The 22,500-nt window shown below is 42.2% G+C and overlaps 1 protein-coding gene across 2 annotated transcripts in view; it reads left to right on the top strand.

Moving 5' to 3' along the window:
* Positions 1–22,500, top strand: part of LOC121697537 (inactive dipeptidyl peptidase 10-like) — a 128,765-nt gene that overhangs the window by 49,859 nt on the left and 56,406 nt on the right. The window contains exon 1 of one of the 2 annotated variants that reach the window (XM_042079090.1): positions 3,266–3,754. The exons of the other annotated variant lie outside the window; for it this stretch is intronic. Within the exon in view, the coding sequence (XP_041935024.1) occupies positions 3,701–3,754 (54 nt within the window). The 5' untranslated portion in view covers positions 3,266–3,700. Of the gene's footprint in view, positions 1–3,265; positions 3,755–22,500 lie in introns of those variants that run through there. 2 annotated transcript variants of the gene reach the window in all.

Here is a 22,500-nt window from a genome sequence, read left to right as displayed (position 1 = left end):
ATCAGTGAGGGCTTAGCTTGCATCAGTACTCTATTTCTCAACCTGCAACAGATATCCAACCGATATAACAATCCTCTGAAAGCAAGTTTTGGACAGCTTTAGACAGCATTATGGTTATCTAGTTATATAACTTTATATGGAAGGCAAAGCTCTATTTAAAGTTTTGGTAACACTTTACCTGATGGGTAAGTTCATAACACATTCATAGCAGCTGTCATAAACTGCACATAAAGCATTCATGACTGTGGAAGACAGAACGATTACAACTTGTCAACAAGTCCAACAATCGCAAAGCAGCATTGCCGTTTTTCTCTCCAGCCTTTGTAAATATTTCATGAATATCTTATGAAGTCTACATCGAATGTCACTTTACTATACAAGTTGTGAAGTATTCATAATCGCTGAATTTAACACTGGGAGGTAAACTAGCCTACATTCAGCTGACCCGTATTTGTGTAACCTGGAACGGTTGGACATTCCCAGTAGCAAAAGATGAGAATCATCTGCAAAGGTATCATAAAACAAATACATTTTTATGAAACAAAAATTATTTGCTTGACCATGTTCTGTCTTTTTGGCACTGGAGTAGCCCATTGACTCAGATGTGACGTGATGAGGTAAGAGGTTTGGAACAAAAACGGCAATGCTGCTTTGCAATTGTTGGACTATTATTTTGACACATTTTTGTCGTTCTGTCTTTGACATTCATGAAAGGTTTGGTATGAATGTTGAGTCATGTCTCATGAAACAGTCATGAATGCTTTATGTGCAGTCTATGACAGCTGCTATGTGTTATGAACTCACCTGTCAAGTAAAGTGTTACCAAAGTTTTATTAGCATCATAACCATTTATACATTATGCATTAAAAATATTAAAGCAACACTATGCCAATTGCCAGTTCCTGAAGTGTGTGTTTGTGTGTGTGTGTGTTACTTCCCTTGAAAATATAACTCTGTGGTTTTGTTATCAACCAAAAGTCATGGTGGTGGTATAATCCCCCCAACACACACACCAAGACCCCTGGCAGTTGGGTTAGCCCCTTGAGCCGTGGATCTGCCCAAGGTTTCTTCCTTGGTAAGGGAGTTTTTCCTTGCCCCTGTTGCTCTTGGGTGCTCCTTGTTGGTGCCCCCCCCCCCCCCCCCCCAATCCCAATCCTCCCCCACCTTTCTTATGCAGCCCTTGCCACTTAGGGCTAGTCCACACATACGAAACCGATCTTTTTTTCCTCAGTCTTCCCTGAAACCGCATCAAGAATATTTGCGTCCAAACGGATCCATCTCAACACGACTCAACACGTTACTTCATACCCCAGGCCTATAGGTGGCACTGTTTCTTTACAGAAATTGACCAAAGTTTGTGCTTTATAAACAGACAGAATAGGCTATGACGAAATGGCTAGTGCAAGGAAACCAGAATTGTTTGTGTGGACTGATGGTGAACTGTCAACTGTAGTCAACTGTAAAACTAATAAACTTTATTTTACGGTTTGTGAAGGGTGCCGTCCCGTCCTTTATTTGGCTAACGCAGGTAGGCCTACTCACCTTTACTTTCTTTGGTTGTAGGATAGTCCGTGATTCACATTAGTTTTGGCTATCACCGCAGTTAGGCTACTAAACGCAAGGCTTACCCAAGTTCTAGGCTATTCTGTCGCCACATTTATAATATTGCTATAAAACCTTCGTTAGTAACAGTCAATACGTTTGTATGCTTATATCTGATTTCACTCGACTGTGAATGCATGTAGCCTATATATGTTGTAAGACATGTAAAATAAATGAATGACACTGGCACTACGCACAAATTAATGTAGCCTAAACTTACACCGCACTTTCCTAATAACTTAAGTTCTCTCGCGTCGCTAGAGAACTTATCGCCAGTTGTGATATTTATCTTACGGAGTGTAATCGTAGGTAGCTAGAATGCATTAAAAAACACCGGGAAAAAACAGTGTTCAGTGTCCCTTAATCTACTAAACCCCTCTTCTACTGCACTTTTTACCCCCCCCCCCCCCCATTAATGCACAAATAGGCTGACACCAGACATAATTTCACTGCATTTCTTACTTCCAGTAACTATATGCATGTGACAATAAACTTCCTTGTATCCTTGTATCCTTGTAATCAACACAGCAGTCCATCTCCCTTTCACTATCATCAGGCCTGGGCTTTAACAAAACAATTGCAGTCAGGCTCTTTTGTATGGTGCTTTGCACTGAATGTGAGTCTTGGGTGGAAGAGATATGACCATACACTGACCCTGTAATTAGTTAATAGTCATACAAACACAGCCTTCATTCAGCTGTGTCCTGACAGTGGTATTAATCAGAAAGCACTGGCACTCATCTCCTCTATCTTCACAGTGCACCAGAAGCCGATACAATACCTTTATGGGGGAAAAAAGACAGAGATAGAGACATACTCCAAGTTAGTCAAAGTAGTAGCAGTTTATTGTATGGGAAATGTTCAGCCTCAGAAAGTGCAGACAAGCATGAATTTGATATAAAGATCAAAGTCAGACTATAATCTCAGATGATTAGCCCCACGTACATACATCTGAACTCCACATCTCTGTATAATAAGTGTCACCTCACTCATGAACATTTCAAAGAGTTGCCTAGAAGTGCACTCACTGGCTGTCTTGTGTGTAGGACCTTCACAAGATGACACTGTCTCTGGTGACTCTCAAAGCATCCCCCATTTACCAGTGCAACCATAATGTCACTGCCAGCACCGTAAACAGCCTCGAATAAAAAAGAAATACTCATCTCATTTAAGGTGATTTGCCTGCAGATTAGGCTCCTGTTCAAGCCGATTTTCGCTGTGTTACGGTTAATTGTGCTCTAATGGTTGCAGTCGGCTAATAGCTTATTGGTTGTGTTCCCATCGATGTAAATTTTGCCCCAGTGAAAGTCTTCAGCTCAAGATGAACGGGAAGTGAGCCCAATCGACTCAATCGAGAGCTCACTGGGATGCCTGGTGAATCTGTGAACACTGCTGCCGTTTCAGCACCACGGACAGCGGACGTGTCATGACTAAACCGGTTTCCAAAAACAGAAAGTGGTAGCATTTATATTTCTCTCTCTCCCTCTCTCTCTCTCTCTCTCTCTTTCTCTCTCAGTCGGCTGTCATTCAAATTAGTGACTCAAACTAAATAGGGTAACATCTATGTGTGCGTGTATGCCCCTGAATCTTTAAGCGTTGGCTGTGAGTTGTGAACACGTAGCGTTTATCCTCCCGCCCCCCCTCCCCGTTTTGTCGTGCATTATTCAATGCGGGAGCCGGGGTAATATCCAGTGGTCGGATTGGCTTGTTGGCACCCACCGAGCTGTTTGGAGACGGGGTTAGAAAACTGGTCCTTTTCATTGCATTCGAAGTACAAAAAATCAGACGGTGAAAAGACCTGCATTCAAAAAGAAGAAACTGAGAATTGTAGGCAAGTGTCAAATCTCGTGCGCTCTAGATTAGGCGCTTATAGAATCGGCACAACCTCTAGGTAACCCGAGGAATTCTTGGAATCGAGACATCTGTCTGATTTGGGTTCTTTATTTCGCGGGACTGGCAGTCAGTTTGGCAGACGGGCGCGCATCACGCCGCGTAGTTCAGCCGTATGATCAATTCCCTTTCAAGTAGCTCGCGAATGTATCATACCGGGATCTGAACGAGCCGTCAGAAGAAGACAGAGCTTTTGCGAGATTACACCATGACAGCCACCAAGGAGCAACAGCAGAAACGATCTAGTCAGCCTCAGGAGGAGGTAATGTAGTCTGGAATATTTATTATCATATTCTGATTTCATTTAGACTGTCTTAGGAGCTCTCGCTATACATTTGTGCTAGTGGCCTTATGATAGCCCTACCGACTGTGTCAGAACCCCACCGATGATACTGTATGCCAAACCATATTTCACCAAGGTGGAAGATTTCGCATTGCATTAATGAATCATACACTTGAGTTTTAACCGTAAGTAAAAGGTGAAAAAATAAAATATGGACATGTCCATCTCCTGTTGCCTCTGTTAATGCTAAGGAGATATTTCTGCCATTAATAATTTATTTCTATCGAATGTCTGTCCGAGTCAGGCGGTGTTTGTGGCTAGGTATTCTGTAGCCTAGGGGCTGATTTTTGAAGGGGTTATCATTGTTTCTCCTTGAGAGCAGGCTTCATTGGGCATCTGCCGCACGTCACCCCCATCTCCCAACCTACTGTTGATTTAAGGGCTGACCTACGCCTACTATGTAAGGAGAGCTCGGTAACACCTTCCCCCTGAGTCCTACACTCTACTTTGCGGGTCCATGTACAGTACAGTGCTGCCTCTGACGTTTTGGTTGTAGAGTGAATACTTTATAGAAATACAAGGTGGTGAAATATTGATGACTGTACTCTGGAATTATTGATGATAATGGAGGGATTGAAGGAAGGGGAGAGAGAAATGAACTAGCTGATGGATGGGTCAATGAATGCACGAAATAAAAGCTGTGATATTAACCAGTGAGACAAACATACAGCTTGTTAGGTCACTTTTATGTGTCAGTCAGATGTGTGTGATTTCAGTATGCTATGGATGACTGCATTGGGCTCTTGGTATGCTTCTCGCACACAAGAGGAATGTTGATCTTTCCTATTAGAAGGATACATGTACACACACACACACATACACACACACACACACACACACACACACACACACACACACACACACACACACACACACACACACACACATACAGATGTCTAATGGCTTGCAAATTACCTCAGGTGAACCCTGATCACATTGGCCCACTGAAGCTCCTGCAGTGCTTGACCCTTAGCTCCCCTCCCTGACCAAATGGCTCAGCATGCCGGCAGTGTGTATTCGCAGGCGGACACATGTCCATTAACAGGCTGGCTGTATGTGTATTAGTCTGGATGAAAATCGTTTGGTAGGTGGCCAAGTGCTTGCGCTGGCCACTCATTGGCTGATGCCAAAAACAAGTGTTAGTATGAGTGGTGGCATAATAGCCGCAAACATCTGTGTGTTCGCCTAAAAATACATTAAGGACGTGACCTCTAGTTGATTTTGAGGGTGTTGTTTGACCAGTATTGCCTGCCAGTACATTTTGCCCGTTGTAAACTTGCCACCTTAGATTAATCCCCTCCCATATACATTTGTGGAAGACTGGGCTTCAGGCTTGGGGAACATATTTTTTTCTTGTTCCTCAGTTTTATGTGAAATGTCCAAATATCCTTATCCCAGTCAGGCTAGGCTGTGGTGTAGTGTAGGGGGTGCAAATAATTCATGATCCAACACAGTGTCCTTCATGCCTTCTCCCAGATGACCTGATGTGAGCCGGAATACACACAGGGTGTTACATCAGCACCCTCCCACAGAGGACACTACTCGGTGCACTCTTACACACACACACACACACACACACACACACACACACACACACGCACACACACACATGCTCACAGACACACATGCTCACAGACATACACACCCTTACTGACAGCAGACACACAAAGCTCTCATGAACTGCTAACAGAAAGGCAGATGCATGCACACACACACACACACACACACACATGCACACACACACATGCACACACACACACACACAGAAAGAAAGAGAGGCCTAACAGTTTTACACACAATGGCAGTGGAATGGTAGCGGTGACACTCAGCAAACCCTGCATTTGTCCCTGTAGCCAGGCCCTGGGTGAACAGACACTTCAGCAAATTCTCCCTGCCCCAGCAATAACACTTACTGGGGATAAGCCGTTCTCTCTCTCTCTCTCTCTCTCTCTCTCTCTCTCTCTCTCTCTCTCTCTCTCTCTCTCTCTCTCTCTCCCTCTAATAATGCACCAGCACTCTCCTCCACGTTGATTTATTTGCTCATGCCTATCACTTGTTCACATGCACATTGTCCTGTAAATCAATAATGTGATTGAATGACTGGGCTCTTTTGTGAGGACTTTTTTTTTACTGTAAAAGCACATGCACATTCTCCAATACTGGTGGTATTTGTTGTCACTTCTTCACACAAACACACACACACGCACACACATGTACCACCTCTCCCTACTCAACTATAGTAGACAAATCTATTGACTGCGTAACCACATTGATATGTAGTAGATGCTTTTAAAAGCAACCACAACAGCAGAGCTGTTATATACTTTAATCGATACATTTCATTCCCAGGTATTGAACCGATGACCTTGCCAGGCCTTTCACTTGGCCAGTGAGGCTAAAGGAGCGAGTCCGCACAGCTAGGCAGTCAGAGAAAATGGTTTCCCGTTTTAAAAGCAGTGGTAAACAAGGCTTGCTTTGAGGTCTTTTGTCAAGCTGTCTGAATCACACCGCACACAGCAATGCTATCACCTCTCATTTTGTGGCTAGCATGTCGAATGTGCTCGGGGTGTAATGAATAGAATGGATGAAATTAGAAAATGGAGATCAAATAATGGCAGGGTCAACAAGCAGTAAGCGCAGGAGGTGCTACATTCACAGTGACTGTACCCCGCTGTCATCTCCTCACCTCTGTGTCGTTTTCAGAAGTGGGCTCACTGTGGTGTTCCCCATCAGCAGAGCTCATAAAATGCTCCGAATTCTCACGGGTGCTTTTTAAATCGGCGTTGGTCGCCCGTGGGTGCCGTTCCTGAAAGCTGTCACTCGTGAGTTATTCAGAGATGTGACATTTACTGTAAGATGCTCCCGGGGGATTGAGAGGGTACTGTGGAGGAGGGAGTGATGATAATGATGTCATTAGACAGGAAGTGACCTCAAATCCTTGGCAGAATTGTAGTGTGAGGTTGGTGAAGTGTTTCACAGATATTATTTAATATTCCTGTGCCCACCACAGGCTCCCTGTCCTTCTGCAGCCAATCGCCCAGACAATTCCTACTACTCTAACCAATCAGATGGCATTGTAGTCCTCTTTCAACCAATCACTCAATGGCCCAGCTCCACTTTGAACCAATTATTTGGCTCCTTTCTGCCTCTACAATATCTGAACACATACTGTATGTCTGTCATCAACAGTAGCCTCATCAGCTATGCCTTACGTGTTACAAAAAATAAACAACAGCTTGTCTTCTGATCCCTATGTCTTTGACGGAGACTACTGTATGCAGAGTATGTTATATGTAACGGCAGGTAGCCTGTGCTGTGTGTAAACCTCACTCCCCAAGATGCGTGGGGAACAGACGCTACTATCAGCAAACAGTTATTGTGTGCACATCCCACCTTCTGGCAGGTGCAGGACGAAAGAAAACTACTCAATTGAAAAAATATAATGTCCGCAACACTGCTTTTGACTCCCAATTGTTTAATGCACAACAGGCTATTAAATAATTGGGAGTCAAAAGCAGTGTTGCGGACATTATATTTTTTTAATTGAGAACAGACGCTACTACCCATGGGTTTGTGTCTCCTTGCTAGTGTGTCTGCCTCTCATGCTGCTGCTACAGGTTTGAGTCCAGATAAGGACACTTGCGCAGTATACTCAACAAAGGTTACATACAGTACATCTGTGTACATCTTCCATCACAACATACAAGTTGAAGACTGACCTGACTTATTTCCTTCCCTAAGGCATTATTGAAATAAAGAGGTCTGTATGGATATTAAGCTAAGTCTATAATAGTCAGTAGGGGGGTCTTACGCAGGTGTTATTTTTTAATAGCTGTGGTGTGCGATCCTTTAAATATCTCTCCTCCTCGAGGCCCCATCTCTGTCACAGCAGAGGATTACATCCTTAATATCACATTAAAGACAAATGTAGTGGAGGCATTAGCGGCGATTAGAAAAGCTTTACTTAGACATTATTGACTTCCCCACAAAGTGAACCACACCAGCTGCAGTTGATATGCAAACAGGATGCATTAGGCTTCATCAGTGGCTGATAGTCATAAAGTGTGAGCACTGCAGTTGAGTTAACAAAGGGTTATCACTGACCGGTTAAATCGCAAGTTCTGACTCTTGTGTATGTCGAAAAAAGAAAAAAAAAAGAAAAAAAAACCTTGCTAGTTGATTGAGGTAGAGCTAGGATTAAACCAATGCAGATGTCTACAGAGCAGATGTCTACAGAGCAAACCCAATGTCTACAGAGCATCCAACTACAGACAAAGAGAGAGGGAGAGAGAGGGAGAAAGAGTTAGTTTCATTGTTAGTTTGTCTTTGTTGATGAACAGGGGTGAAAGTGAGCCGGTTCAGTCCGGTACTTTGCCCCACTGTAAGATTCAGTGCCGGTACGCAGAATCAGTAATGAACGATAATGTGTGCCAGTTTGTTCAGGCAAACTGCACTTTATTCCTATATGCTACCTATTGCTATCTTTACATTCCTTCAACACAGATTGCTGTCTTATATAAGGCAGTCACACCCCTGGCATCTCCTGTGATGCGTAGGAGTGGGCCTAATTTCACAGAGGTCAGAGAGTCTACCCCACACACACACCTCCATCCTCGACTCTTCTAAATATCACCACTTCAGATGCATGCTGGTCCTCAGACTGCTGGGGACTGAGGGGGAACCGGTGCATCATATCGACAAATGTCATACTGCCACCCGAGCCACCCACAGATAACCTTGTGTGGTAGTTTTACGCAATTTTAGCTTCTGAGTCATTTAATTAAAAAATAAAAATGTATGACCTCTTTTTAATTAAGTCCATTGTAATGTAGCTCAATGCAGTTTTAGTGGCTGAATAAATGATATAGGTGTGGGCATAATATAAAGCTTTTGTCTGGGCTATGCAGAATGAATTTCTCTTGTATTGTGATTGTATGCACTTCCCACCTCACTGAGGCCAGGTGCAGTACAAAAAAGGCTTATCAAGGAAAGAAGAGGAGTTTATTGAGTTAAAAACATATGTTTTTGTTTGCTTATGCTTATGTTTTTAACTCAATAGTTGTTCTGGGAGATTGCAGGGTGCGGACAACTCTTCTTTCCTATGGGTAATGAATGTCATATTTGATTTTGTAACTCTGGATGCATGTATAGCTATGATTATTATGGTAATAATATTGAGGACATGCTGCAGTGTTCGGAACACCTGCTTGAGAGAAGCACTTCACATATTACAGACTGTGTGTAGCCAAACGTGTGTGTGTGTGTGTGTGTGTCTGTGTGTCTGTGTGTGTATGTGTGTGTGAGAGAGAGAGAGAGAGAGAGAAAGAGAGAGAGTGAGAGCACATTGTATGCGCATGCATGTAATTGTGTATATGACTACGCGTGTATGTAGCTTAGTGTGTGTGTGTGTGTGTGTGTGTGTCTGTGTGTGTCTGTGTGTGTGTGTGAGAGAGAGAGAGAGAGAGAGAGAGAGTGAGAGCACATTGTATGTGCATGCATGTAATTGTGTATATGACTACGCGTGTATGTAGCTTAGTGTGTGTGTGTGAGTGTGTGTGTGTGTGTCTGTGTGTCTGTGTGCAAACGTGTGTGTTTATCTCCAGCAGTGGTTCTCAAATGGGTGTGCGTGAACGCACTCCAGGGGGCAGTGAGATTTTAAGATATACATATATTTAAAAAGTAGAATCCATGCAAAAATACTTTAAAAACATTTTTTTCCAAATGTTTGAATTTTGTATGTGTTTATCAATTCCAAAGTTTAATAAATTAGACACTGATGGCAGAGTGCTCTGTTTAAAGTATTTTTTCTCAACTAAAAATGCTTTGCACTGGTTAGGGGGTACTTGGCTGAAAAAATATTTCACAGGGGGTACATCACTGAAAAAAGGTTGAGAACCACTGATTTACAGGGTGTTGCTCGTCAGGTCTTTGATATGTAGAGTAATAGCGTAGAGATATGTTTGACATGGACTGCGGTATGTAGCATCCCTGCAGCGTGATTCGTCTGGCCCCAAGCCGTGTGCTGAAACACTAATGACGCCACTGAAGACCGCTAATGCTAGCACTAGCAGTAGCACTCCCAGGGCTGAGTGGAGAGGAGTGGAGAAGAGGAGTATTTACACTTAATTATTAATGCACCCTCCGTGAATTAAGAGCAGATTACAGATGTGACCTGAGACTCCTGCAGTCAGCTAGGAAGGATTGAAAGAGAGAGCCAGAGAGAGAGGGGGGGGGCGGAGGGAGGGATGGAGGGAAAGAGAGAGGGAGAGAGATAAATAGGGAGATAGCTACTCTTGTTTTTACTTTAGAAGTTGTCAAAGGATGCAGCCATTTATCTCAGCAAGTAGATATTTAGTCATGCATGTGTTATGGGGGGAAAGCAAAACATTTAAAAAAAAAAAACTTTCAAAAAAGAATTGTTTAACAAATTCCAGTAAGCACATCTAATCCCTCAGGCTCATCTCTGACAGATTTTTGACAGAGTCCCAGGACAAACACCCAAAGTGCTTTAGTTAAGCTCATCAGTTCTTTTATTGAATAGAAATGTACACTTGGTGCAGAGAGGCTCCAAAACAGGCTTTTCTTTCTTTCTATCTGTCTGCATGTATGTATGTGTGTATGCATGTATATGTATGTACAGTAGACTATTTGCTATTCTTAATTTCTCCCATTCATTTCCACTGTTATATAAAATCAAAGATTGGTCGTACTCCAAAAAAATATTTTTTTCTCGCTGATTTATTTTATTAGCAACAGGGGTAAATGAACAAACGTTTCGGCCTTATGGCCTTCGTCAGTGTGTTATAAAGTGTGTTATACAGGGCTCTGTAGAGCACGCCAGTCGTGCTCAGAAGGACATGCAGAACTGTCATGGCCGCTTGTGATGAAATAGCTCGGCATGAGCCGAGAGATCCAATCCCGTCTTCACTCGTGAAGGACACATGAAGGTCACATGCCTCAGAAGCTCCTCGTTCCAGGGCCTTTTCTTCTCCGTCCAGACGCGTTATAGTGCCAACCTTTACCTGGTAGCCCTGTTAATTAGAGAGAAAATGAAGGAACGTGAAGCCAAGTGGGTGAATTTAATTTTCAGCGGTGGCACCGCAGAGCCACTGACAGGTTGGGAACTCATTGAAAAGTGAAGGCTTCCAGTCCCTGAGAATTACACACACCCCCACTAGCCAGTGAAGAGACCAACTATTGTGTTCTGACAAAATCCCTTTGCAAAGTATAATATGGACAAGCACACAAGACACTCTGAGAAAATGTGTAAGCTTTTGTGTGACCGAAAAAAGAAAAACAGAAAAACAACGACAAATTGATTCAGCTGCTAGTATCGCCTTGAGCTCTCCCACAACACTGGCCGTTGATAGCCTGCTCTCGTGTCCGCTACATATTTGACTAACGACTCAAAAAATCCTCTTCTGCCAGCCAGCCAGCCAGCTCGCGCTCATCAGTATACAGTACTGCACTCCAAACAGGAATGCGTGCTTGCATGGGTTCCCGAAAGGATCAAACGGCTGAGAAGGCGAGAGAGCCTGCGAGAGCATGAAAATGGAGTGAATGTCACAAGCAACCTGGTCATGGCAGTGGTGTCGAAGCACATCTCCATACAACCAGCGAGGCTATATGCTCCAATATGAGCGTGAATATTTATGGCAGCAAACGTGTGTCAGGTATATAAAGCAGAGATGCCGCTGCTGTTGTTGACGCTGGGCTCGTATACAGCTTGTTTGAAATGTCCATATTGTATAAGTAAATCAAAGTAAATACGTCCTGTGATGGCTTTGTGTAATGCTTCATAGTGGTGGTGACTACTCAGTACTGGCTAGATGACTCTTTATAGCTGAAAAGGGTTCTGTGAGTACAATGGTATTTGTTCAAAACCAGGCTTGGAATTTCACCATTCTGGGGGCAAGGCCACTTTGCCTTCAGTTGGGCATATTTGGTGGGGGCACAAAGGCCACATTTCAGGGCACCAAGGCCAAAGTTAACTATACAGTAGTAGGCTATAAAAAATATTAAATAAGTTGTATTTAGCCTATTCACTGCAGTAGACCTGCATCACTGTATGAAACATTACAAAAACATGAAACATGACATTACATAGAACTGTAAATCATCTGATCATCTAATAATTACAGATATCTAGGCTATATATAACATTTATTTTATATTTGGCCTGCTATGAAATCATGTATTGAACAATTTAAATTTAAGCACAGCTCAGCTTTAAGAAACTCAAATAGCCTAGATGCATGCTTAGCATTTTGTGATCATTAAGGCTACTTTCACAAACTCTTAGTCAGCTGTCCTCTGATTTACCAATATCTAGGCGATATTTGTAACATTTATTTTGTATTTGGCCCGTTATGAAATCATGTGGAACAATTTAAACACATTGTAAAACTTAAAGCCCAAATTTGGAGACATCCATGCATGTCGAAATTTACTGCAAATTCAAAACTGGATTACTCTGGAACGGCTAACTGTACAGGGGACTGCTTTACACCTTTGTGTTCGGTAAGGTCTGCTGTTTATTCTGGTCATGTGTTAAAAGACGGGTTCGTGAAGTATTCCACCGAGATGAATGGGTTGGGAGATCATGGACGCAAAACATTCAGTAGAATGTATGATTAAATTGAATTATATTATTTACTTTTCTCGCGAACCGTTCAACACAGCAATTATCGGCTAACATCGTTTAAAAGCTGAGAAAAAGCTCTTTCATGTGATACTTGTGATGTCTGTGTGATGAATAGGCTACTTAGCAAGTAGTTCAACTGAGAAGAATGGGTGAATTTGGACGCACTTTCTTTCTTGCCCTGTCACTTTCTCCACTGCGTAAAAGACTAAATTAATTTAGTAGGTTATTATACGCTATTAGTAGGACGCAAAGCAGAATATTGAAAGAAGGGGGCACCAAGGCCACCGTGGCCTGTAAACCTATGATTTTCAAAGGGGCTTCACGCCAATGCAAGGGGCAACGACGTGGCCGCCGTGAAATTCCTACCCTGTTCAAAACTGAAGAACCTTCAGTTTGAACTTGAGAATATTTTTCTCAAAAAGTCTTAACAGCTGCTTGATTGCGTACATTCAGTGTACAGTCCACATTCATCTAGGATAAAGATAGTCCCTGAGTTATCTAAAGTGTATTTAGTGCATTAAGCTACCCCACAAAAGGTTTCTTGGTGAAATAATGCACAGGAAATTACAGGTGTAATTATAGATAAGACAGTCTCCTGATGGGGTTTAATGGCCCCCTAGCAGGGATGGACAGAGGTCCACTTGTGGAAAGTATTAAGGTCAACCCAATTAACACCGCTGAAGGCCTCATGCTTAATGAGAGAGCGTTGCAAAGGGAAGGGTTTTTGCTCAAAAGATGTGCAGACATCAGAAGCAAGGTCTTCTTGATAGAGGGGTCACTGTACCATCCATAGCTTTCAGCACACTCATCCAGGCCTCCCTGACTGACCAGAACAGGGCATATTTTACAAATTTAAAGATATACATTATATACATAGCCTTCATGCTAAATAAAAACATAATTTATAGTAAAACCATCAAGTCCTCATCCTTCACTCGCCCAAGTGATTTATTATGCCTGAGGATACAATTCTTACAAAACAAGCCTTGAATTATTTATCAGCTGCATTGGTCCATGATGAAGTAGACATGTTTGAGACTCAGCAATGTCAGGCAATGTTTGGATGCACAGAGCGATTGGAAGACATTCTCAAGGCTTTTCCCATAGACAATAGAGAAGGAATCGTCATATTGCAAGACAAGAACAAGCACAGAACATTTTCACAGAAACCAACCTTGCACTGAGTTTCTGCACTGACTTTTTTTTTGTAAGGACATTTTTTTTTTTTAGTGTGTCATCCATCCAGGAAGGTAATGTCAGCCATCTCGCCCCCTTTTAAACAGAGAATGAAGTGTCTGACAGTGGCTACCAGTGGTTAACATTTTTTATCTCACCAAACATGCTCTGAAATGGCCGTTTAACGGTTTTTCTTTGTCTTGCAGATACAAAACAACAACCGTTTTAGACAGCATTACCTATAACTACACATAACGCTGCCTTTGCCAGTGTCCTGGCAATGACATGACCATCATTCTTGAACATGCCAGTGAATTACACACGGTTCTTGGGGGGCTTAGGAATTGGACTTTGGGCAGATGGGGACCTGTCTCGCATGCATGGTGCATGTTCTTCTGATTCAGCTGTGTGTCATTTTGTGAAGAGATTGTAATGATGGGAGACACTTGTTCATTGTCACCAGATGCTTCTTCACACATCCAACCTTGTTGTGCCATCTGAGCCCCTCATGGCAGAGTCAAACCTCTCTTCTCCTCTCCCGAGTTCCCAGACCAGTAATGGTTCCTATGAGGTCTGTAAACATATGCTGTGGTGGTGGTGGTGGTGGATGCTCTCTGCGTGAGTCTTTATGATGAAAAGTACGTCTCGCGATCTCTGTGAAGAGGCGTCGTCAGACAGCATGGAGTACTCCTGCTGCCACTGTCACTGCTGCTGCTGTTGTTGCGGCTGCAGCTGCCACTGTCACTGGCAAAGGCACTCGTTTCGGTGACAGCCTTTTAGCCTGAAGAGAGCAGCCGGGGGGGTAAACGAATGGGAAATCAACACTAAAACACATACGCAGACACACATGATGGACAGCAGTGTTTGGTGTGTGTGTGTGTGTGTGTGTGTGTGTGTGTGTGTGTGTTTGTTTGGCTGGCTGGCTGGCTATGTGTGTCATGTCTGGCACGCACAGTGGATGTGTCGTCACCCCTAGCAGCAGGCTGGTTGGCAGATGAGTGCTGGGGTGCTGGGGTTTGGGGTTTTGGGACAGGAAGTGTGTGTGTGTGTGTGTGTGTGTGTGTGTGTGTGTGTGTGTGCGTGTGTGTGCCTCCAGCAGATGAGCAGATGCTTCAGCACTCCTCCTCCTCCTCCTCCACCTCTTCCACACTGATCCGTTCCAGGGCAGAGAGAGAGAGGCTCCAGAGACTCCGCCTGGCCCCTGACTAAGCCCCCATCTCCACCCCATCTCTCAGCCTCCGCACCAAACAAACACCAAAGCCACTGGCTGGAGAGATAGACCTGTGAGAGATGAGACCTGTGAAAGATCAGATAGAGAGGGTCACAGAGGGAAAGAAATAAACAGACATAGTGAGAGAGGGACAGGTGGGGACATATTCTCTCTCTCTCTCTCTCTCTCTCTCTCTCTCTCTCTCATTGAAATTCATCATCTCATTTTGTCAGGAGATGTATTAATATAAATGCTGAGCAAAACCAACACTGGAAATAACAAAAAGTTATTATAATCCATTTATAAAATAAAAATAAGAAAATAACAAAGTAAGGAACAAACATCCTCTGCCTCTGACATCTGTCTCCCTCTCTTTCTCTTACTCACTCAGTCTCTCCCATTAATTCAAATTACATTCAAAATGTGTTGCTGTCATGAAATGTATTATGTATAATGTGAATGCTGCTTCAACGGAAATGGGGAAACGATCAAAAACGATCTACTATTGACAAACAGCAACAAGGAGAAGGAGGAATTAAAAATGCAGGGGAAACATACACAGCAAACATATCTGCGCTTCCTTCCTTCCTTCCTTCCTTCCACTGTTTCCAAGTCTCACAGAGTTGGCTAATATATGCTGTAGCTGAATTCATAGCCGGCAGCAAGAAACAAAAAAGAAAGCAAAGGCTTTTCCCCCAATAAGTATGCTTTTGCCGTTATCTCTGCACTGTATATCGACTGTGTGTGTGTGTGTGTGTGTGTGTGTGTGTGTGCTTGTGTTTTCCACAATAAATACAGCACATTATCTGAGATAGCACTGACTATAGAGGAGAGGGGCTGCCTGGTCAGCAGTTTGTTATTGTGTCAGGGCCGACTCTGTCCAAATCTTGGCCTGCAAGGTCACTCTTCTTTGTGTCTGCCAGCAGACCTCTGCACCTGTGGACGTGCCAGCGCACTCGATATTTCTGGATACACAGCATTTGCAGCGCCTACTGTAGCTCTACACCGAGCCAGGCTCCATCCAAAACAGTTCTCACTGAGAAGAATGCCATGCCTTGTGTATGACAATGCATTGGTGTCCTACCCTCCCATCTGCAGTTATTAGCAAGGGCCACAGCAACTGGAGACAGCTCATTTTGGAGTATATTAATAGCCAGAGCTCAATGCTGCCCCATAAAAGTACCACTCATCTTTATTGCTTCCTGTTTGAAATCCAGCGCAACATTTAGCACTGCCACTGAATTGTTTTTTTTTTTGTGTCTCAGTTTTGTGTCTTAGTCTGACTCATTCCCTATTCCCATCCACATAGAGACCAACTTCTTAGAGGTTACATACATGCTAGTATGTAGGATAATGGCTACAATACGGCTAATATGTGTTAGTAGGCCTATATATGGCCACAGTGCTTCTCTGGGACATTACAGTTTTTTCTGAATGCTTAAACACATTTTTTGTAACTATGGCTTTTTTTGCAAAACTCTACACACAAATGGCAAAACCACTCACTGAGTTCGCAAAACTAAAAGCACAAACACTGCTTTGCACTCAGTTTGCAATTTTGTAACACACACTTTGCACAACTGTAGGCACAATGGCTATTATTTACACTATTTTGCCAACTCTCTGGCACACTTTCTCATGTGAAAACTGTTTTAGATAATTAGTTCACTTTGCAATCAGCCTAAGCACTATAAATAAGCCACAGGTAATGTACAATGGGTACGATGGAGTGAGCAGGAAGAGTGAGAAGAGAAAAAAACAGACAAAAAAAACAGTCTATATGTGGGGATATTGTCATGTCAGGTCTGGATACGTCATTCCAGAATATATTTTTCCCGGTGCCTTGGACTAGGACATTGCATGTGATGTAGACAGAATTTTGAGAGAGACGACCCGATGTAGACTGATTTGTTTTGTCTCAGTGAAATGCTATTTTGTGTTTTGACTTGGAAAAACACACTTGTGTTTGTTTTGATGTGTGTAAATAAACACTAGTACTTGAAGTTGGGATCCCTGTATGTTTACAGAACTATGACAAAAGTATGACCTCAAACTGACATAGTCTACCTTGTGCACAGAGAAAGCAAAAGCCAGATGTGTTTTTTATTCATACCATCAGTGTGTTGTTGGCACATTGTGTGCTTACTATTGTGATGGCTTGTGTTTACTGTTAGATACGAAAACGCCATTTTTACGAAGGTGTGAAGAGTTAAGCAAGGTGTGTTAGCTTTTGCAAGAGAACTACAATGTTTTGCTGATTGGGTGAGAGGTTTTGCCATTTGTGTGTAGAGTTTTGCAAAAAAAGCCATAGTTACAAAAAATGTGCTTAAGCAATCAGAAAAAACTGTAAAGGGGCACCAGGCAACGTTTTCATGTTAATTACAGTTTTTTTCAACTGCTTACACACTAAATCTTTGCTTGTCACACAATTTTCTAAACATGTCCTCCAAACATCATAACCCGACACCAAATCTGCAAAACCATACACTAATTCTCAGTGTTTGACTCAGTTTTCAATTGACTAAAACACATTTTGCAAAACACAACACACAATTTTCTACCTAACGCACAAAATTCTAACAGGAAGTAACTTGATTTCGTTCTTCAAACACAACCCATCAAAATGGCACACTAAATCACCAGTGCTTCACTCTTTCTCTTCACATGTGCAAACACTCTTTACTTTACTGAACACCATCCAATCATTGCCTTAGTATAGGTCTATGAATAGATATACTCTCTATATAGGTATAGACCCTTTCAATCTGCTCCTAGAGGATTTCCGGTTGAAATATTCAGAACCAATGCAGATACTTTGAAAATAGAGAAAATACAGTAATCGGACTTTAGCTTACAGTAATGTTCTACAAAAAGTTGACTTTATTAAAATTTGTCTTTTTACTCTATTTTTGTTTGTCACCATGTTACAGTACCATTAGCTCAATACATTTTTTTGTGCCTCCAGAAAATGGAACGCTTACTGTAGAATTGTTTGTTTCTGCAGTTGAAAGGGTCTATAGGCCTATGAATACATACTGTACACGACCCCCCCCCCCCCCCCCCCCCCCACACACACACACACACACACTTGTCTTTAGAAAAAAACAAAATCAGTGTTTTCAAAACTCCATCCACATCTGGTGGTCAGTGTATTCTTCTTTGCTTTTTTTTCTTGTTTGCTGTAAAATATTGTATTCACAACAGCAAATGTTTCAATATTGCTTGCATTTTTACTGTGTATTTCAACTTCTCTTTGTTGATACTGTAACTTTCACTCTTGTATGGAAATACGTATAGAAAGCCTAAGACAGAAGAGCTTTAGGTTTTGAGCAACAGTGTGTACATGATGTATCCAAAATGTCATATTATGACAAAAGTGTTTGTAATGTGAAGCGAATGTTTGCTTTAAACATGTGTTTTTGACATTTTGAATGTTGTGTGTCATTTTGCTGGAGATTTGGGGCATTTTGCATTTTGTGTGAGCAGTTGTGGGTTTTGTGTGTGGAGTTTTGAAAAATAGACACAGAGTTTTGAAAACGTGTGTAAACAATTGTAAAAAACTGTAATCATCTTCGTAAGTCGGTATATGGTTAAATGACTCATTACGGGGCGAATGAAGGCTCTCTCGCCCGCCCCTACTGCCTGTAGGAAGAATATCCCGCTTGCAAGTTCGGTGTATCCTACCCGCCGACCGAAGCAGGATCAGTTTACAGCACAGAGGCAGGCTAACGAAACGCTAGCGATTGTTGCAAACGTGTGTATAATGGCAGAGCCGGCGAAGAAGTGCAGCGAAAACCCTTGACAGAAGACGCAAAGAAAAGGAAAAGAGCTTTAGACCGAGCGAGGGGGAGTTTTGTAGAGAAAAAGCATCAGGCTTGCCTGGTGTCCCTTTAAAGCTTTACTCTACCCTACTCTACATATGCAGAGCATATACCTCTTCCAAGATCAAATGCCCAGTCTCACAAAGTTAATGAATGAGAAAAGTAATTTGTGGATCCATCCCGGGATTCACATCTGTTCCAAAATGTAATGGGTTCTTGGGCCATACTAGACCCTTCCACTAAATTTGATTGGGCAGGTAGATTTTCCATAATCCTGTTGGCAAACAAATCACAGCAAAATCATAACCTTGACGGAGATCAGTATGTATCTGGAGCAAAAAGCATTTTTAGACACAATGTCAGGATGTGGCAATATGTGTTAAACTCAGGTCTTTTAAGAGTTAATATGTTTAATATTGTTAAATTGTTTAATGGTTAATAGTTTACTGTGTATGTACTTTAACTGTGTGCCAATGCATTATTTTCATATTGTATGTACTGAAAGCCTGTCCTTGGCATATAATTGGAAAATGTCTTCAGAAATGTTTACTTTTGAAATTATGTGTAGGAGGACAAGTAGGTGTACAGTAGGCTAATTATAGATAAGACCCTGTCTTGATGAGGTCATTTGACCCCATAACAGGGAAGGACCGTCCATATTTATTGTCAAAACAAAACTGACATTATGGGGTCCTCTACCATAATGAGACAGTTTACCTTGGAAATGAGGTTAAGTAACCCTTGGGGATGGCTCCAGAGCTTGTGCCTCGGCCGCCAAACAGACCAGCGGACATGGGTAAATATGGACAGTGCTTAGTGTTGCACTGTCTGTTTTGGCGTCCGCTGCCACTGGACATGAATCAAATTACTGTCCAGGCAGATTCCGGTGGACACAGAGGCACACACACTCTGTTTGTGCGTACTCTGTGCTGCTTGTGTTTGGACATCCCCTTCTCACTACCTAATGAAGTAGTTACTATCTATCTGGAATATGTGTGTGGTATCTATGAGTATGTGTATCCTATTGCATGTTTATATATATATATATATTTTCTTTTCTTTGTCAAACATGTTTGCAGAATTTGTAATATCTATTTCCACAGGTGTGTATTGAACAAAGCAACTAGTCACGCTGTGGGGTTGCTGATGGACCTCTTTTGATGAATGTTTAATTTAATTAAATGAAAAGTAAGAGTGCAAATGTTCAAAGCACAAAACTTACAAGTACAAAAAAACTGTACCAGGCCACCAAGACCTTTTGAGTGACATTCAGTCAAGATTAGGCGTGTATTTAGATGTGTTGAACCATTAGATCTCCAACTATGAGAACAGCTTATATTACACCACAGGAAGTCCTGTATTATCAAAAAGTACAGCCTTATATATGAGCCAGAGGTGATGCCGCAGCTATGCTATTGAGATTGATAATTATGTAATTATGTGAACATAATTATGTCAACTTGATTGAGGGCACAAGCACCACCACTTTAATATTCATATGTACACAATGCACGTCAAATCGGGAAAGGTAACTGAACAATTTTCACAGAGGTCTGACTGGTACAGTAGGTCTGGTCCGGTCTGTTTAGACGCCAACTAAAAAAAAACTGATGAATTCAGGGTCTGAGTGCCCACAGGGACCTCGGATCAATTCCGACATGGGTCATTTCCTGATCGTACTCCCATCTCTCTCTCTCACTCATTTCCTGTTAATGTCTACAGTCCTATCTTAAAGATAAAAACCTTAAAAATAATCTTTGAATATAGGAGGATATCTGTATTTCCAATCAAAACTCTTCAGACCATAGTAAATAGATGAAAGGTGGTGTGATATGTATGTGTACCAGAGTAGAGTGACACACACACCGTATATGTTACTGTCTGATGCTTTAAAAAACATCACCAGATAGTACAGCGAAGCTGCATAGTATCCTCTACTCAGCAGTCTCCCACGGGACCGTGAAATCAATAGAGGGCCTGGTAACAAGACATATTTAGCATATCATGTAATACTAACAAACACACACTCAGACACACACACACACACACACACACACACTCACACTCACACACACACACACACACTCACACTCACACACACACTCACACACACACACACACACACACACACACACACTCACACACACACTCAAGTTTGGCAAACAGCCAAGGGCAAGGTGGCGCAGGCCTACGTTGAGACGATAAATGCGTTGGCTATGACACGTCCTATCCGATCCTCACAGCATCTAGTCTGCTCTGGTCCCCTCTTATGAGAGGCCGCCACGATGTAGCGTTGCGCTCGTCCGCAATTTGGCTGTCAGTCACCGCGCAGTGATGGCCCTCGCTGGCGTTGAAGGAGCCGCTGATGATAAACAAAAGTGAAATGTCACACCTGACACAAGTTCTGAGTGAAGGATAAATGGGGGGGGGGGGGGGGGGGCGCTAACGTGAAATTGTGGGTAGAAAATAAAAAGACACTTCTTATAAGTAAGCACTCAGTAAGCCAGCAAACATAAATGCAGATTGAGTAAACGTTGTTTCCCCCGATTCCCTTAAGATATGAAAACACACTCTCACTCACTTGTGTGGCTAAGAGATGTGTCGATAATATACAGAGATATGCAGAGACTGCCTCTACTGCCTCTAACAGAGACAGAGATATGCAGAGACTGCCTCTACTGCCTCTAACAGAGACAGAGATATGCAGAGACTGACTCTGCTTCCTCTAATATAGGCAACATAAAGGTGCCATACCTCAAATATGTCCATCTAGTAGCTTTTTTTTCTAACTGCTGCATTTGCTATATGATTTAGCTGCCTCACCTAGGACCTTATGGAATGGGTGTGGTTCCAATCAATTAACATGGTGCTTTAGGAGCACAGAATGGTGTGGTGTAATTTGGCCGTTGAGCTCAAATATCACAATGTGCAGTGAAACAGGAATTGAGATGCTTCTCTAAACTGGAGGCAAATGCTGATCTTCATCCAACATGTTGTCTCCAGCCTATGACCTCTAATGACCTTGTGTTGTGTTGAGGGTCTCACCTGTTCACTTTCACAAGTCCATTTTCTGTCTAAGATCTGACAGACTTCTACACACGTCTCACGTCCTATTCTACAACTTCTCACTTTATCTGAGGTCTATCCCAGATGTCCCAGACTTATATACTTTGGATATGTTTTTGTGGGTGCTTTGGCTTCCTAGAATTTCAGCACACAACTTTGCGGTAGCACTGCATTCATCTGTATTCACTGTATTGTGCCCTGTAATCTCTGCTGGGTTATTACACTGGAGACAAATGAGAACATGTTCCTACGCCTCTTCCAAGAATCACAGAGACTTAAAAAAAGGGTTTACTCGTCCAAAGCATTGTAGGCCTACGTGTTTAGTTAGAACTGGGATTGTTTATGTTCCCTATTAAGAGTGTGAGGGAAAGAAGTCAGGGTTTTTTTCTGTTCTATTCAGAGATGCCAAGTCCACATAAAAAGAAAGTTCTTTGATGATACACACTTTTTTGTAGTGTTAAATCATTATTATGGTAGAGCAAAAAATGTACTTTTTACTTTTTTACAAGTTCACTGCTTCTTAACAATAGTGTGGGTTGTGTTTATTTCTTTTTTTTTGTAGCAAACATCTGTTTCTACCAGTGTGAAAAACTCATGTGCAATGTTTTAAAATCCCAGTTACTTGTTGCTAAGCAACAGATGCATCCAGTACGGCAATCTCCTTTTCTGAACAAAAGTTTTAGATGTGAATAAGATGTACTTCTTTTGTGTTATTTACTTTAATGTAATGCACAAACATCAGTAGCGA

The sequence above is a fragment of the Alosa sapidissima genome, chromosome 22 (genome assembly GCF_018492685.1).
Source record: "Alosa sapidissima isolate fAloSap1 chromosome 22, fAloSap1.pri, whole genome shotgun sequence".
Classification (NCBI taxonomy): domain Eukaryota; kingdom Metazoa; phylum Chordata; class Actinopteri; order Clupeiformes; family Clupeidae; genus Alosa; species Alosa sapidissima.
Note: the sequence above shows the minus strand (reverse complement) of the source record. Positions and strands in the feature narration are given on the sequence as shown.